The sequence below is a fragment of the Fringilla coelebs genome, assembly GCF_963513975.1.
Source record: "Fringilla coelebs genome assembly, chromosome: 9".
In the NCBI taxonomy this organism is placed as follows: Eukaryota; Metazoa; Chordata; class Aves; order Passeriformes; family Fringillidae; genus Fringilla; species Fringilla coelebs.
The window spans coordinates 1,002,977-1,015,611 of NC_140067.1; the positions used below are offsets into that span (position 1 = coordinate 1,002,977).

Sequence of the window (12,635 nt, forward strand, 5' to 3'; positions counted from 1 at the left end):
CCAGCCCCATCTTCACTCAGGTGAGCCCTGCACACACCCGGGCCACCTCTCACCACCTCACAGCTCAAGCACTCCAGCTCACTCACACCAGGGCAGTTCAGGGGACAGCAGTGAAACCAGAGAAAACAGGAATACAAACCCCACAGTGTTCCCTTCTGCCTTTGGGCCCAGTGCTTCAATGGTGACAACTCTCTCCAGAGCCCTCCTCGGCTGTGCTGAAGGCAGCTTCCTTGCTGTCCTTTATCACAAACAGTGTAAACAGAGTGGTGCGGGATCCTGAAATCCCTGCTGGAACATGCAGAGGGCAGGGAATGTTTCACAGCTGGGTCCTTAACACTGGGCTCATTCCCAGCCAGGAGCAGGATGGAAGCAGTGGAGCCCAGGGGTGCTGGTGGGACAGAGGGTACTTGGCTGCTCCTGTGCTGCTGGAATGTGGCTCTGCAGGTATTACAGCAGTGCATCCATGCCCTTGGCCAGGCCAGGCTCAGGAGGGAATGCCCAGGCTCAAGTGGGAATGGCCAGGGCTCAGTGAGAATGCAGCTTCAAAGGTATTCCAGCAGTGCAGCCATGCCCTTGGCCAGGCAGGCCCAGGTGGCAGTGCACAGGGCTCAGGGCTGAGGAGGGAATGCCCAGGGCAGTGCCCAGGCTCAGGAGGGGATGCGGATCCACAGGTACCCCAGCACAGCAGCCATGCCCTTGGCCAGGCCAGGCTCAGGGCTGAGGTGGGAATACCCAGGCTCAGGAGGAATGCCCAGGGCTCAGGAGCAGTGCCCAGGCTCGGTGGCAGTGCCCAGGCTCGGTGGCAGTGCCCAGGCTCAGGAGCAGTGCCCAGGCTCAGGAGCAGTGCCCAGGCTCAGGAGCAGTGCCCAGGCTCGGTGGCAGTGCCCAGGCTCAGGAGGGGATGCGGCTCCGCAGGTACTCCAGCACGGCAGCCGTGCCCTTGGCCAGCACGGCGGCGCGGGGCGTGCGGAACGGGTTCCCTTCCAGCAGCAGGCTCCTGCAAACAGGGGAGAGTTACTGGGATGAATCTCCTTGTACCCACACACTCAGCCACTGCATGCGGATTTCTGAGGCCTTTGAAATTCCTGGGGAGTTCCTCTTCTGTGCTGCTAAAGGAGTTTGGGTTTCTGCTTCCCTGGTTCTCAGCAGCTGAGCTTTGAGACAGCTGAGTTTTAATTTATGCTGATAAATCAGTGGGGGTGTAGCACACACCCCATTCCTTCAGCTTCTGCCAGAAGGAGTGAGAAGAGAACTTCTGGAATACAGAAACAGAATTCCAGAGTGGCTCAGGCTGGAAGGGAGCAGTGGGGTCAGCTGGTCCAACCTCCCTGCTCAATGGGCGCTGCACCAGCAGTGTGATTGGGAGCACGGGAAATGTCACCCCCAAGGCTCCACCATGAGCTTCACACAACCCCCAGACCCTCAACATCAGTTCCAAATGATGAAACCACTCCCACAATTCTCTGCAATATTGAGAAATTAGGGAAGACATGGAAGAAACAGACCTGTTCTACAGATGGCCAGAGATGCTTTTTGGGCAAACTCAACACCCTGCCAATGCGTGCTTTTTCCTCTGGCAAACACTCCCTGAAGAACTCAGACAGCAAATGTGTTTATAAGCAGGCTCCCTGACCCCACACACCTGAGGCTCTCACAGTTGCCCAGCTCTGGGGGCACCTGGAGGAGGTCATTGTTCTGCAGGTCCAGCGTTCCCAGCTTGTCCAGCCCCTTCAGCTGCACGGGGTCAATGGATCCCACCTGGTTGTTGCTGAGCAAGATGTTCTCCACGGCTGGGAGGTGATACAGGACGCTGGGAAACACCTTAAATCTTCAGGAAGAGAAAGGAGGGATAGTCAGAAACAGGGCATTCAAAAGAGGAGCACTTCATGGGAGCTCCCAGCTCATTGAAGTGGCTCCTTGCTCTCACATCACAGGAAAATTGTGTCAAACTCAGCCCAGCTCTTTTCATTATTGTATTAAAAAAAGTCTGAAGAGTTTCTCACCTATTAAATGCAAGATTTATTGTGTGCAGTCTTTTCAGTGCCTCCATTTCCTCAGGCAAGGCTGTCAGAACATTGTTTCTGTTATCAAACAAAGACAAACAACAAGCACTAAACTTAGTCAGGGGTTTGGCTGAGAATTCCCAGATCAGCTACACAGTCTGGGGCCAGTCCACTGCCTCATCACGGGGGCAAGAGCATGCCAGGGATTCCCACTTCTGCCAGGAGGACACTCAAAGCCTGTCCTCTAAAGATTCCCAAGTATTCCCAAGCAGCCACCAACTGCTCACAGCTGCCTGGAAATTTGGCTCCTTGTTTCCAGAGGAAAACTTATCCAAGTGCCCAGACCCTGGAGCCAAAGTCAATCACTCAGGTCACTCCAAAGCTCCTCAGAATCAATGGATTGAGCTAATCCTGATCTAAACGAGGCCAGGAGCATTTCTCAGGAATCAGAGGAGGCAAGGTGACAACAAGGAGCCATCTGTTGCCTCTCTTTCCAGCAGTGCAACAAAATCTGCACCTTCCCTGTCCTAATTCCCAGGATTTTTTTGGTGTGGTCTTATTCTGGGGGGTGGCAGGAGTGTTTTGAAACAGCAACATCTCAGAACTTTTCTCTTGAGTGAGGCAGGATCTCTCCTCCAGCACATCTCAGAACTGGTCCATTTCTTTTTGTGTCTTCTTTAAACAAGGCCCAAATTTAGGCCACCTCCTATTCTGGCTCTGGCACAGAGAGATTTTGGGAGTGAAGATGATTTCAGTGCTGCCATCCCACTGGAACAGATGGCTGCTTTAGGGAGGCAGGCAAAGAAGCTCCCAGGCAAGGAAGTGCAACAATACACATCACCAACCTGAGATCCAAATGTGTCAACTTCTGGAGCAGGCACAGCTCCGAGGAAATGGAGGAGATTTTGTTGAAGCCCAGGCTGACATCACAAACTGAGTCTTTCAGCTCCACAAGCCTGAAGCACAAAAGGAAGATGTTCTTACTGTGGAAGCTCGTGGTTGCTTTCTAAGTTATTAGAAAACCTGGTTTATTCTACAAATCAAGGAGAAGTTGTGCTTTTTTCTGAAGGGATTTTGAGGAGATCGTGCAATGTCACCTGAGAGAGCTGCTGCTCCTCCAGCCTTAATGTGGGGTTAGGCAAAGCCCAAATAATTTATCTAGAGTTATCAGATTGCATTTTCTCTCACAAACATTGCTACCAAAGCCTCCTCAGTAAATGCAGTCAGAAGCTGTTTCAGAGACCAGGGCCCAGGTGACATCACTGGCACCTCCTGCCCTGGAGATGTTTTAATATGGACTTTACCCACCTTCTTCTGCAGCCAAAACACCTGACCAAAAATTCCTATTTTTTTCCATCTTTTGTTTCTCCTCTCCTCTTGTGCTGTTACAAACTCTGGGAGTACCTGCTGCTGCTTTCAGAAGGTTATTTATTATACTAACATGCTTTGGTGTAAAGGTTTTCACAACTCAAAAAGTTCCCTGTTGAACCCCTCAAACAGAATCTCTGGCTTAGCCCTAAAACAAAAGGCAATTTAATGAGAAAACTCTCCTGTCTCCTGTCTGGATTTGCATGGAATTCTGAGGCAGCTGCACACTCCCCCACAGCCATCCCAGGGAATTCAGCAGCCCCTCACACAGTGACACACAGCATGGGATGCACAAGTAGCAGCTCCCAAAACTGAGTCTCTAGAAGGCTTTTTGTCCCTCTGGGATTGCACCTGCCCAAGGTGTCTGTGCCAGAGGTTGTGGTCAGCATACCTGGGAATAAACTGTCCTCAAAAACCAGTGTGGATGATTTTTGGGGCTCCCAGAGACACAGCAGCCTTCCTCCTGTCACAGAGGGGTTACTGGCTCCCAGCAGTGCCAGGGAAAGCCTCTCCTTGGCTGTGGCTGGCCTCGGTGACTGCCCAGCCCCACCTGCACTCGAGTGCCTCCCCACACTGGGATCAGGGTGCACAACCAGCCCAGGGGGAGAACAGCATGCTGGAAACTCAGGCAGGAAAGCAAACCCCGGCTGGGGACGGCCTTCCCAGCAGTACCTTGGGGGGATCTCCCTGAGCTGGTTCTTGCTGAAGTTGACGGTGGCCACGGGATTGGCGCCCACGGCATCGAACACGGCCTCGGGGATCTCGGCAGCCTGCTTGTCACTGGGACAGGAGTGACACCAATTAACCACTGCCTGCTAATCAACGTGGCACTTCCACCTTCTTCTAGAGAAGATGAGGAGCAGAACACAGGGAGCAGAAAGCTCCCAGCGCTGCCCCATGCCCACAATGTCACCAAACAGGATTTTTTTCCATTTCCCAACCCTTCCAGGGCCATTTAAGGAATAACCGAGCAGGGACTCCCCTACCACAAGATGTTCTGGGACTTAGTGAAAATCATAAAGAGCTTCAAAGGTACTAAAAGCACCTGCTGGGATTCAGCACTTCAATGAGTTACTGCAGAATATCTAGCAATATAAAAAAATAATTCAAACCCCACCATCTAAATCTGCCCATTCCCAAGCACAGGAATTAAAGGGGGAAATGCCCACATGCAGCAGGTTTTGTGGACAGCTTGGTGTGTAATGAAGGTGGGGGAAAAACCCACAAGCATAAAACAGGACAGTGTTCTTACAGCTTCAGGAATGGGCAATATTCCCAAATACCTGTATTCCAGTAATTTCAGTGTGGTTATGGCGTGGATGTTGACCTTGGACTGGCTGGGAAGAGTCATGGCTGTCACAGGAGGCTCTTCATTGGGGCCAGGTCCATCATCTGGGGACACCAGAGGGGTGCAGGGACACAGGTGAGCTGCTCTGAGTGGCCCCAGGCAGCTGCCACCACCCCCCTCTAATCCTGCTCTACTCTGGCTCAACTCAAGATCTCCAGATTCAGATTATTTCAATCACTGCCTAATAAAGGTTTTTTACCATCCTGGATTTGGGGGCTCTTTTAGGGTGAAGGAAGGAGAAGGGCTGACCTGGACTTTGCCAAGCAGGGGAGAGAACACTGGAGATGTGATTCTGTGAGGCTCTGCTCCATGGGGTAGGGGGCTGGAAACTACAAAAACCATGGAATTCTGACTGGAAATGATGACCCAGAGCAGCTTTACCCACGCTGGCACATCTGACCACAATTTCAGTTAAAGCATTAATGTTTACAAACCCTCCTCTATGAATTCCCTTCTGGTTACTCCCCACAACCCACATGAAAAAGCTCCTGCACGCCTGAAATGGGAATTCCCATCCAGCTGAGCAGGATGAGTCTGGGTTTGTAAAGGATAATCCTCAATTCAGAATGTTTACTATTCAGTATTAGCTAACAGGATAAGAAACTGAAATACCACAGCAAACTGTTGAGTAAAGGAAATTACTACTGCAGGATAACTGGGAAGAACTTGGATTTAAACAACCATCTTCCCTAAACTCTAATTTACTTTAATTTCTTAGAATATTCTCTTTAAAATGAAGTGGAAAAAAAGCAACATACCTTGGATTTTGCTTCTCAGATATTTCAGCAGTTCCTGGGTGCCTTTCTTTAAAAAAGAAACAAACCCCAAGTCACTCAGCAGTATTTGTGCAGCTGGGGGGACAGTGCAGAGGGACCATGCCAGCACACAGGTGGAGCCCACAGCACTCCTGACTAAAAATCCCACTGAAAATCCCACAGCAGCTTGGGAACTTGCTTAGTTATCATTTTATTTATTCCAGCTGAAAATTACTCGTCCTGAATCACAGCCTCAGGCTGCACTTCTGTAGCTCCTTATGTGAAGATTTTTGCCACTTCCAAGAGCAAGTAGACAAGTTCCAATGAGCTTAATTTTCCCTTTAAAAAGCTCCAGCTCAATTTGCTGTAGAGAACACATTTACAGTGTCAGTGAAGCTGACTGCTCACTGTTCTGCTACTTTTTTATGGCCCAAATCATAAACTCTGGGCAAATCGTGGCAGTTTGCATAATTTGCGGGGATTTTTAACAGCTCCAAAGATTCCCCTCAGTCCTCTCACAGCAGCTCCCAGTGGTCAGACACAGCTGCCACTGCACAAACCTGTGGGTAGTGAGGCCCAATCTCCTCTGCACTGTTTGTTTTAGAGGAAAGGCAGGTTTGGGGTATGATTTTACAGGTTTCAGAACCAGGGACTGACCTAAAGTGCTGGATGTGAATGAACATTTCTCATTTCAGTTGCCACAGCCTAGGAGACTGGGTGAGCACAGAGGGGAAAAGGGAATGTGGATGTTGGAAAGGAGGGAATTGCCACAAGGAGACAGGCAGGGAGAGGGGGACTGTGCTGAGCATGGCAAGGGAAGCCCACAAGGAACAAGTTGGGAAGTTGTGAGGGAAAGGTGAAGGTCAAACTGAAATCTCAGTAACAGATGTGTGGGAAGGAAAGCAGACAGCAGGGTAAAGCTCCAGAGCCAAGTAATGGCATGGGAGTTAACAAAAATAGACCAGGATTTACCAGAAATCAATTGGAAATTCATCAAGAACCAGGAATGGGGTTGGGACTGGAATGAGAGGCCTGAGGAAGAGAAGGTGAGCCGAGCAAGGCTGGAGAAGGGAAAAATCTGCTGCTCCTCTACACTCACCCCAGTCCTTCATCTCAGTATCCACCTGCTCCAAGCAGTGCCTGGGGAGCCCTAGAGCTCCTCCACCAATTGCTCCTCTAAACCAAGTGGAAAAAAATCCAGCCAGGCAGAGAAAATTGCAGCCACATGAATTTACAGCATTGGTGATGAATCCAGGCAGCACAAACAGGCTCCTTTGCCTGGCCTTTGCCCCAGGTGGGAAACACAGCCCAGCAGTGACAGTTGCAGCTGAAGCAGCAAACCCTCAGTAATCCAGGAACAGCAGATCCCCAGCATTCCTGACTCAGACTCCTTTCCAGGAGCACTTTGGACAAGTGCTCATTAACTCAAGGCACACTCTGCTCCCTTAGCCAGGCACACCAGGGCTTCCCTCTCCTGACAGATGTTACAGATTTCATTGCAACTCCGACTTGTCAGATCTGCTTATTTTGGGAGCTTCCCAGTGCTTTGGGAACATTGATTTTACAACCCTGGCAAAGGCACAGAAGTAGGAATGTACAGCACCGCTGAGGAGAGGGGCCTGCCAGGGAAAACATCACAGGGAATTGCACAGCAGGAGTGGTGCCCAGTCTCCTGCTGCCCTAAGGACTCCTTTTCCTGGGAACAACTCACACCCTCCCCTTGCTGCCTCCCTACAAGAGAACAGAGCACTGAATCCTAGATCCTTCATTAAGACAAGACCTTAAAGCCCACCCCACCCCTGCCACAGCAGGGACACCTCCCACTGTCCCAAGCTGCTCCAGCCCCAATGTCCAGCCAGGCCTTGGGCACTGCCAGGGATCCAGGCACTGCTCTGGGCACCCTGTGCCAGGGCCTGCCCACCCTCACAAGGAACAATTCCTGTCCAATATCCCATCCATCCTTGCCCCTTGTCCTGTCCCTTCACCCCTCTCCAGCTCTCTTGGAGCTCCTTCAGGCCCTGCAAGGCCACACTGAGGTCACCCCAAAGCTTCTCCTCTCCAGGTGAACAATCCCAGCTCTCCCAGACTTTCCTCCCTGCAGAGCTGCTCCATCCCTGGGATCATCCTGGCACCTCCTCTGGACCCTCTCCAGCAGCTCCAGGTCCTTCCTGTGCAGATGTCCACACACACAACCAAACCCCAGTGCTCACTTGCAGCAGGTCTCTCCGAATGGTTCTCAAAGGATTTCCCTCCAAGGCCAGGAATTTCAGCTGAGGGAGGTTCCCCAGGGTGTAAGGCAACCTGCAGAGGAAAACAACTGATTGATTCCAAAGCAGCTCCAAAAGCACTGCTAAAGAATATGCAGTGGCTGGTCAGAGGGGATACTGAAGCTCAGGTTCCCAGGAAAAGATGCAGAATCCCAGAATAATTTACGTTGCAAAAGCTCTCCCAGACCATCAAGTCCAAGCTCTACCCAATCCCCACCTTGCCACTGAGTGCCACCTCCAGGAATTCCTTGGACACCTCCAGGGATGGGCACTCCAACCCTCCCTGGGCAGTTCCACTGCCTGAGCCCCCTTTCCATGGGGAAATTCCTGCTGTGCCCACCCTGAGCTCCCCTGGCCCAGCCTGGGGCCGTTCCTTCTGCTCCTGTCCCTGTTCCCTGGAGCACAGCCCGACCCCCCGGCTGTCCCCTCCTGGCAGGAGCTGTGCAGAGCCACAAGGGCCCCCTGAGCCTCCTTTGCTCCAGGCTGAGCCCTGCCCAGCTCCCTCAGCCCCTCCTGGGGCTCCAGACCCTCCCCAGCTCCTCAGAGCTCTCCCAAGTCACAGGCAGAACACAGAACATTTCACAAGTCCCAGTTTGATCTCAGCAATCCCACAACACACAGAGGGCTCCTTCATTTCCTGACTGAGTCATTCCTTAAGTGCCCTTCCCACGGAAGGGAGGAAGGAGCTGCCACCACCCAGCCCCAGCCCAGGTGCCACTATTACCTACTGATGTCATTGTTGGCCAGGTCGAGCCTCTCCAGCTTCTGCAGCACCGTGATCTCCTCGGGCACTGCCTTGATCTTGTTGTCCCTGAGCTCCAGCACACACAGGGAGCTCAGCTGCTTCAGATTCTCTGCATTCAGGACTTCAATCTGATTCTCCCCAGCATGTAATTCCTACAGGAACAAAGAGCACCACAACTGTGATAAAATTACTTTATACCTTATCTCCTAAGTCGTGACATCAGCAGTATGATGAGGTGGAGAATGTGAACATCTTGATTCCCTTTCATCTGCCTACAAAATACCTGGCTATAACCTGATTATGTTAAGAGGAAAAACAGTGTATTCACTCCGCAGTTACAAAGAAAAAATTATAATGAATTAAGTGAATTTATCCAGAAAAAGTTCCCAGAGATAAAAAAATAACTGTTGCAGGCAATATTAAATCTAGCTTTCAGTCATTCCTCTCCTGAACACTTTTTATTTTCCAAATCTGGAAAGTCCTGCAAACTCAAAAGGTTGAACAACGAGGGCAGGAAGAGAAGTTGCATGTTAAACAAAGTTCTAAACATAGAGCTGTCATCTGGTTTTGATCACAGCACCTCAGAAAAGCTGGTGTTTAAAGTATCTGTCATTATTTCAAAGTTTACAGCACAGGCATTTCCAGCAGAGCAGCCATTCCAAGCTCACCTTCAGTAACTTGCAGGAGGGAAGCTCTGGCAAGGAACGCAGTTTGTTTTTCCTCAGGTAAAGCTGCTCCAGGGATGCCATGGTTGCTAATTTAGGAGGTACCGTTTCCAGGTAATTTTTGGTACAATCCAGTTGCCTCAAGCCTGTGGAAGTCAATGTTCAGTGAGAAACAGAGGAGAAGATAAAAATACCTTTGTACAGCAGCCTAATTGTCCTGGGGTTTAATTTAAAATAAACACAACAGCATTTTGCCAAACAGATTCTAGAAGTAACAACTCCGATTTTCTTGAGGAAACAGTAACTCTTTAAGGGTCTATTTTAAAACCCTGCACTGTACTGCTGAACATAAGCACTAATAACTTATGGTACTAATAACCCGAGGAAAGTGATTTACTTTTCATGGCACTGAGATCTGCAGGCAGCTCCTTGAGCTGGTTACAGGCCAGGTTGAGCCGCACCAAGTTCACCAGCAGAGCAAAACTGGTGGGGATGGCTGTGAGCTGGTTGTTGGACACATCCTGCACATGGAAAGAGAGAGAGAGATGAGAGGTGTCTGAAACATCCCAGGAGTGCTGCTAGTGCAAAGTTAATTAGTGGCAGAACAGTAAAATTAGATTGCTGACAACTGGCACAAGTGTGAGAGAAGGAACAACTCCCCCAGGACTGACAGATCGCTGGGGATTTCAGCTTTCCCAAAATAGGTCAAACCAAGAGTGCACCAAAAACAAACCCCACCATGCAGACATTAGAACAGCCACTGGAATATTTGCCAAGTCCTGCTGCTGAATGCCAGGGGTTTGTAACTAGCAGATAAACCCTTTCCAAACACAGGAACAGGTCTGAAGCTGCACTTTACCAGCTCTTCCAAGCTGAGGAGCTGCCCCAGCCCCTCGGGCAGCTGGCTCAGCTCGTTGTGCTGCACCAGGAGGCTCCTCAGACGGGGCAGCTGCAGCAGCTCCTCGGGAAGGCTCCTCAGTTTGTTGTGGCTGGGGTGGTAACATGGAACACAAAGGGAAAGGAAAAACACTCAGGAGATTTTAGGAATGTAACAGAACACAGAACATTTGTGTACCACAGCCTGCTGGTCAGGACACTGCCACCCCTAAAGAACAACTGACTATCTTTATTTATTTGTTCAAGGAAACTTTTAATCCTACTCTGAATTTACAACATTCCAAGTTTTTTTGTTTATGTACTTCACACACGCAGTGGTAGCATAACCTCTCCTTGTGCACAAATTGACAATATTATCCCAGTAAACAGAAGATTCTGAACCTTCCAGCACAAACAAGATCTACACAGTTATTTACAATGTGCATTATTCATGACTGGAAATGTTTTATCCTCAGAACTGCCAGACTGAAGCAAATAAATACAAATAAATATTTTGTGTATCATTATTCAGAATATCACTGTTTGCACCTTCCAAGCAATTGTGACTTTGAATATCAGTGAAAACAATTTCTAGAAACACAAGGCCACCAGTTTTGATCAAAAATGGATAATATAACATATATAATATACAATATTATTCTACAATGAGTAATCTGGAGTTAATTTTTTGAAAGAAAGGTTGTTATCCTGCAATTTCTCACTCACACCCGAAAGTCACTGCAGCATTTTTCACATTTGTTCTGTAACATGGCCTTACCTGACATCGAGTTTCTGGAGATTTTCAAGTTGCCCTAAAGCAGAAGGAAGTGATGTCAGTTGATTGTCATGCACCTAGAAAAGAGAGGTTTTAGGACACAGTTACTAATTTGTACCTCAGAGGGTTTTTTTCAGGAAGAATTCCTCCCCAGTATGCCATCCATCCCTGCCCTCTGGCAATGGGAAGCCATTCCCCCTTGTCCTGCGGCTCCAGGCCCCTGTGACATGAATACAGGAGGGAAATGGAAAACAAAGATCCAGGAGTTTCCCCACGTCCTACAGGGAAGGACGGTCAGAGCACCAAGGGATGCCTGTACTCACGTCCAGCATGGTGAGGGCAGGCAGCAGCTGCACATCCTCCGAGAGGCTCTGCAGCTTGTTGGAGGCCAGGATCAGCTTGGTCAGGTCCGTCTGCTCCCACCAGCGATCGGCAGCTCCGAAGGACAGGTTCTGCTGGGCTTCCTCCGGCGTGTCCAGGTTGATCCTCCACACGTGCTCGGGCACTGCAGCACACACACAGCCGTCAGCTGAACCCCGCAGGTGTCTGCTCCAAAATTTCACTGTCAGAGTGCTTTTTGGGTGTAAAAATATTGAGTGGGTTGGACTGGAAGGGACCCTAATGATCATCTAGTTCCAACCTTTCTGCGTTGGGGGATGACATATATATAGATAGACAAATATATATGGATGCAGATGGGCATATACATATGTGTGTACATACATTAAAACATACATCTATATATAGATACATGTATATATCTACATGTACACATATATATCTATAATACACACATCCCTATAGTCACTCTCCAGTCCACCGTGCTCTAGAGACATTTTCGCAGAGGTTTCAACACAAGCCGATGGAAACATGCCAGAAACAGACAACAGCGAGCAGACGGCGCTCCCCGGGAGCCGCTCCCGCCCCGCCCGCAGCCCCGCGGCTCCCGGGGGCTCCCCGGCAGCAGGAGGGCCCCGCGGGCCGGCTGGGCCCACGCACCGTGGGTGAGGCCGCGTCCCGCCAGGTTGAGCTGCCCGCTGCGCCGCGCCAGCCGCAGCAGCCCCTGCGGCACCGGCGGCGGCTCGGCCGCCCGCCCGAACCCCGGCCCCGCGCCGCCGCCGCCGCCCGCCCGCGCCCGCCGAGCCGCCGCCATCCCGGACACAGCCCGAGCGGGGCCGGAGCCGAGCCGGAGCCGCGCCGCAGCCACCCGCTCGCTCGCTCGCTGCCGGAGCCGGGGCTGGCGCCGCCCGCAGCCGGAGCCGCCCGCCCGCCTCGCAGGCGGGGCCCCGCGGGCGGACCCGGCCCAGCCCCGGCGCCGCCATTTCCCGCCCCGCGGTGCCGAAATGGAGCCCCGGGACGCGCCGGGGCCGCGCTGCTCGGCGTGTTGTACACGGACACACGAGGAACAGCACGTGAAACGGCGCTTTCACATCGATTTATTGTTTTTGGTGGCCGGGCTCCGTGATCTCCAGGGTCTGTTCCAACCTCGGCAGAATCCCAGGATGGTTTGGGTTGGGAGGGATCCCATGGCTGGGGTGGAATGAGATGATCTTCAAAGTCTCAATTGCTTGGAGGATGCAAACAGTGATGTTCTGAATAATCATACACAAAATATTCCACACCTCCCACTGTCCCAGGCTGCTCCCAGCCCCAGTGTCCAGCATGGTGGACATCTAGGGGCAGCCACAACTTTCTGTGCCAGGACTTCCCCACCCTCCTAGGGAAGGATTTCTCCCCACTATCCCATCCGAGCCAGCACATGGAACCAGCCCCGTGCCTGCAGCTCCCACCAGCAGCTCCCGCTGAGAGGAAAGTGCTGATAAAGGAATATGG

General features: G+C 51.2%; 1 protein-coding gene across 1 annotated transcript; it reads right to left on the reverse strand.

Annotated features, from left to right (window-relative positions):
• LRRC40 (leucine rich repeat containing 40) lies at positions 1-11,955 on the reverse strand (the record flags this gene model as incomplete). Its single annotated transcript, XM_084210986.1, has 15 exons — positions 1-997; positions 1,643-1,828; positions 2,004-2,081; positions 2,849-2,959; positions 4,044-4,151; positions 4,655-4,763; positions 5,478-5,523; positions 7,685-7,775; positions 8,466-8,638; positions 9,155-9,297; positions 9,549-9,672; positions 10,011-10,140; positions 10,806-10,879; positions 11,126-11,307; positions 11,802-11,955. The coding sequence occupies 15 exons, from the start codon at positions 11,953-11,955 to the stop codon at positions 892-894; spliced, it is 1,815 nt and encodes a 604-aa protein (XP_084067112.1). The 3' UTR covers positions 1-891.
• Positions 11,956-12,635: the final 680 nt, after the last annotated feature.